Genomic DNA, 5,000 nt, shown 5'->3' with positions numbered 1-5,000 from the left:
GCAGATCTACAAGCTCATAGCGCGGCACTCGGTGCCGCGCTATGAGCTTGTATATCTGCTATTTTTGAATAGCCCAAAGAAGAGAGAGAGAGAGAGAGAGAGAGAGAGATGCAGAGGAGAGAGAGAAGAAAAGGCAAGGATTGAATAGGGGATGAGGGGGAGTGAGTGAGAGAGATTAGGAGGATACATGGGCCACTGGCAAAAAAAAAACTATTGTGAGAGGATTAGGAGAGAAAGATGTAATGAGAGGGGGAATACAAAGAGAGAATGGGAGTTAATAAGGGGTGAGGAAATGTGTGCTGGAGAATGTGTGTATGACATCTAAACCTGACAATGTAAGAAAAATAATTACCAAGAAACCATTGTGCCTTCTAGAATAGAACTGTATGAAATTGAACTGAATTTAATTGAATCCAATTAAACAACTAAACTAAGTGCAAAGAGTGATAAGGGCCAGTGCTGTGACTACCTATAGGATAATGATGTCTGATAGCGGAAAATGGTTCTTATCCCAAACAGATCCTAGTCTAGCCTGACACTCAGCCTGAATTTTCATTTCGTTTCACTCCATTATTCAGTCTGAAAGCCCTCTCAATGCAGCGGAGTTCTGAGATGGGGGCGTGGCCAAAGTGGGACTCCACTATGAGCCAACGCGATTGGTTCATACTGGATTGTCCCGATCCCGATTCGTCGTACAGATTTTCAACCGAGCAACACCCGCCTTCGAAAGCGTCACCAGACCCTGAATGCTAGGCAAAGGATTCAGGGGGTGGAGCCAGGCTAATCCTAGTCCCCTTCTCAACAATAAATTCACTGTATTCTCACACTCTTCTTCTCGGGTTAAAGGCAGCATGAACTATGTAGCACAGGTGCAGATCAAATTGGGCTTAAATACATCAAGCTATGAAGACGTAGTAAAGCACAGGGTAAAATTGTACATTCACTTTCGAAAATTCCTGTCCTCCATGTTGGCTTCTTGTGGAAGACTGAAATCCATCACCATTCCACACAGGTTGATGGAAATGATAACCCTTTCTCCTCACCCGCATGACTCTTACAATAATCACACCTGCACTCTCAGTCTCTCTCTCTCTCTCTCTCTCTCTCTCTCTCTCTCTCTCTCTCTCTCTCTCTCTCTCTCTCTCTCTCTCTCTCTCTCTCACTCTCTCTCACTCTCTCTCTCTCTCTCTCCCTCCCTCTCTATCCCTCCCTCTCTCTCCCTCTCTCTCTCTCTCCCTCTCTCTCTCTCCCTCTCCCTCTCACTCTCTCTCTCTCTCGTTCTCTCTCTCTCTCCCTCCCTCTCTCTCTCTCTCTGAGAATTCCCCCTAAATCTGGCAAAGACCCAATGAAATGTATATCCTATAATTAAAGAATCGCTGTACAAATACTTAGTTGTTAAGGCGACCCAAGGAAACTCTCAGAGGGACTTAAGCGATTTGGGCCTCAGGGGTGATACTGTCAGCAAATAAACAAACAACAGAAATGACATTATGGCTGTGCATAGATGCTCACGCTGCGCCCACAGTTTGTGCCCATAATGAATTTAAGATACAATGCATGCCATGCCATTAAATACATAGCATATTGCATATTGAAAAAGATCAACTACACCTGTTTGATGGTAATACTGTAACAATTCCACAGGACAAACATGCAATGAGCCAGTTACCTGTTCCTCATCCAAGAGCACCAGGCCCACTATCACTATGTTGATGTTCCCTCCTATTGTTCCGTCTTTGAAGAGTCTGGAGACCTGCAAAAAAAACACCCAGTCCTACTTAATCACAACAATTTAAAAAATACATTTAAGAACAATATTCTATCTGTCGTGGAGCAACGCGTTATGTGTCTGTAGATCTGCTATTTTCTAAATATGTTAGATATGTTTCTATTTTCTTTCCACCTATAATGACTTGACTCCAAATTTGGGAAGTCAGGGTTAAAGTTGTTAATCCAGCAGTATCTGTCATTCGTGGAATACTTTCATTTGTCTGTAATTATCTATCAAAATATGGCCTCCTGCCGTAAAACAAAATCTCTGTTTATAGCTCTCTGGGTATCAAGTTAAAGCCCGCCTTCAAAACCTTGCCAACAAATAAACATTTTTGCACATATTGTATGCTCTGATTGCAAGCAAATGTGATGTGTGCGCCGGCGTTAACGATCGACTCCTTTCACACAGTGAAACAGGCACAGCGGTGTTTTTCCCACCGACAACACACACACAGGTGGAACACATTTTGACTGGAACTAGTGGAGATGAGCGTAGATCTCTTTTTCAGTGTTCAGGAATTCAAATGGGGGTGACGGGGTCACGGGAGGCCGGGACGCTCTAACAGTGATCTCCGGTCTTAGAAAGATAATGATAACACTGGTATGATTGAAGCAATGCACGATGCCACGACTGCTGTTCCCAATTCAGCTTATTCTGCTCACGTTGGGATATCTAAACATCAATCAGAGCAGTGGGATTTGTGCTTTGAAACTGGCCTGCTGATCTCTCTCGTTCTCCCCTCTTTTCGCTCTCTTTCCCTCTCGTGTCCAGTGAATATCTCAGGTGCCACTCGCAGCATTTCCTCTCTTTCTTTTTTTCAGGGATCCTTTCATGTCTTCCTTATGTTTCCTGGCCTCCTCTGACTCATACGGTAGATAGACACAGGGCTAGCAAAAAGCAAATCCTGAAGCCAGAGAAGCAGCAGCGCAAGTCACTTTCTTGTAGAGAGGTCTAGTTGTGTAAACGATTGCTTAATATGCTCTAGTGATAACATTTGGGATTTGCTCCCCCTTCAGCAATCAACGGTGAATCACAGTGTTTTCCTTACCACCGCAAAAGAAAGTAATACATATCTGTTGTTTCAGTGGAAAGTTTGGGTTTTATATGGCCAAAGAGCTGGGTTAAGACGTCTTCACACCATGCCAGGAAAAAAAGAGAGAAAAAAAATAGATTCACTGGAATATCATGTAGAGATTAAATCTCCGCATTTATTTTTGAGTACCCATTCTCAACTGTCTCTCTATGCTGCCCTAAGCAAAGCAGTATTAGCCGTATACTGTAGCAGTAGAATAGCAGATCAGAATCTGTAGTTATCTGAACTCCAATCTCTCTCTGCAGGGCTCAAGGGAGGGTAGATCAGAAGGGGAGGTAAGTCTGTGAAACTCCATACCGTATTTAGACGACTCTGTGAGACGGGGCAGCGTCTGGTCCGACCGACCTGAGCTCTCTGCTAGAGGGAACCGTGTTTTCAAAATAGATGGATTATCTGCGGATTTGTCAGTCAGTCATTAAGTAGCCAAAACGAGCGTGGCGAGATCTGTTTGCAGATCACAGGGTGAAAGGGAGACAGAGAGAGAGTGTTGTGGTGATGACCTCATCAATATATGGGTTTTGATTTCCTTGCATGTTTCCTTTCGGATAAGTTAAGAGTGGAAGATATGGGGAACTCTCTCATTTGCACAGAAATATCTTCTGCAACAATTGTATGCATGCATGCACCCCTTGTACAACTATATCAGTGGTTCTCAACCAGTGGTCCCGGGGACCACCAGTGGTCCTTGAGGGGGCTCCAGGTGGTCCCCAGCTAAATGGGAGAGTTGGTAACCAAATGGACCCTTATAGATCTTTAACTCTTGAGAGCGTAAAATGAAACCAAATGGACCCTTATAGATCTTTAACTCTTGAGAGCGTAAAATGAAACCAAATGGACCCTTATAGATCTTTAACTCTTGAGAGCGTAAAATGAAACCAAATGGACTCTCAAGAGTTAAATTATTGTTAAACATCTGCATTACTTAAATAATTGTTATTTTGATCAACGTTTGTCCTGTCATCTCTCTCATATTGGTACCAACATCAATACAGCATGGAATTGTGGACAAAATGTTATCCAACGATTACAAAATATTCTAGGTTTTGGGTCAGAGAGGCAACATCTCATCAAACCGTGGTTCCATGGCTCAAGTGCCGAATAAATAATGGGCCTCGATATGAAAATGTTTGAAAACCACTGAACTATAATCATTGAGTGAAAACACATGAAAAACAACTTGGATGAACAACTAGACATGCATACAGTATGCACATGCACTTGCAAGTGTTTTGGGTATAACGTCTGGCCCTTTCTCTCTCTCCCTCAACTGGTGTTTACAGGTCAACTGCTGTACTGTTCCTCTCACCATGTTGAGCACGGTGAGGACGTAGGTGGTGATGTTCTCGTGGCCGTGGTTGTCCATCATCTTCCTGTCCACCACCACCAGGGTCTCCACGTTGAGCTTATTCTGGCCGCCCTGGTGCTTCATCAACACGGCCCTCTTGTTCCTGGGGATGAACTTGTACTCATCGGGGAGGATGAAGACCTCCTCCTCCGGAGGAGGGGGCTTGGGCATGTCTGGTGAGAGAGAGAGATGAATGGATGAATTACAGGGGGGTTCTTCCAACACAGTGACAAATGATAGCCTTTGTTTACAAGGGTTACTTACACATAAAGTGATAACCGATTCTACAATGTCTTCTAAATCCCAAAAGTTTTCTGAAAAAAGTATGTTTCTTCTAGTGGTGCTAAAACTATTTCATGTCAAGGACCCCCAAAATTATTTATTTGACCGCCGACCCCCATCTCAAAATGTGTTGTTCCAGGGACCCCCCAGAAGCAAAGATTTTAGTTAAAATTTTAACACTTTAAAAATATATATATATTAAAAATGTGCACACATTTTCAAGATTTTTCAAAAATAGCAGATCTACAAGCTCGTAGTGCGGCACTCGGTGCCGCGCTACGAGCCTGTAGATCTGCTATTTTTGAATAGCCAAAGTGTAAAATAATGCTTTTCAGCTCAAATCAAAAAAGGACACAGATGCGTTCCAGGTCTCAATGGGTTAAATTGAGATTTTACTCTGTGTATAAAAGAGGAAAGTAGGTTATAAGTATTGGATAAGTATGTGAAACTGGCCCCTGTAAAAGTCAAAGCCTAACCCCCCTCCCCCCTCGAACTGTTTTCTGTAC

At 43.2% G+C, this 5,000-nt stretch overlaps 1 protein-coding gene across 1 annotated transcript in view; it reads right to left on the bottom strand.

The window, feature by feature from the left end:
- Positions 1-5,000, bottom strand: part of adamts16 (ADAM metallopeptidase with thrombospondin type 1 motif, 16) — a gene marked incomplete at its 5' end in the record, with an annotated part of 92,384 nt that overhangs the window by 59,580 nt on the left and 27,804 nt on the right. The window contains 2 exons of the mRNA XM_080425910.1: positions 1,670-1,753; positions 4,174-4,385. Coding sequence (XP_080282036.1) covers positions 1,670-1,753; positions 4,174-4,385 — 296 coding nt within the window. The remainder of the gene's footprint in view (positions 1-1,669; positions 1,754-4,173; positions 4,386-5,000) is intronic.

The sequence above is a fragment of the Gymnoscopelus braueri genome, assembly GCF_963280865.1.
Source record: "Gymnoscopelus braueri genome assembly, chromosome: 4".
In the NCBI taxonomy this organism is placed as follows: Eukaryota; Metazoa; Chordata; class Actinopteri; order Myctophiformes; family Myctophidae; genus Gymnoscopelus; species Gymnoscopelus braueri.
The sequence above is the reverse complement of the archived record's forward strand: the minus strand, read 5'-3'. Positions and strand labels throughout refer to the sequence as shown.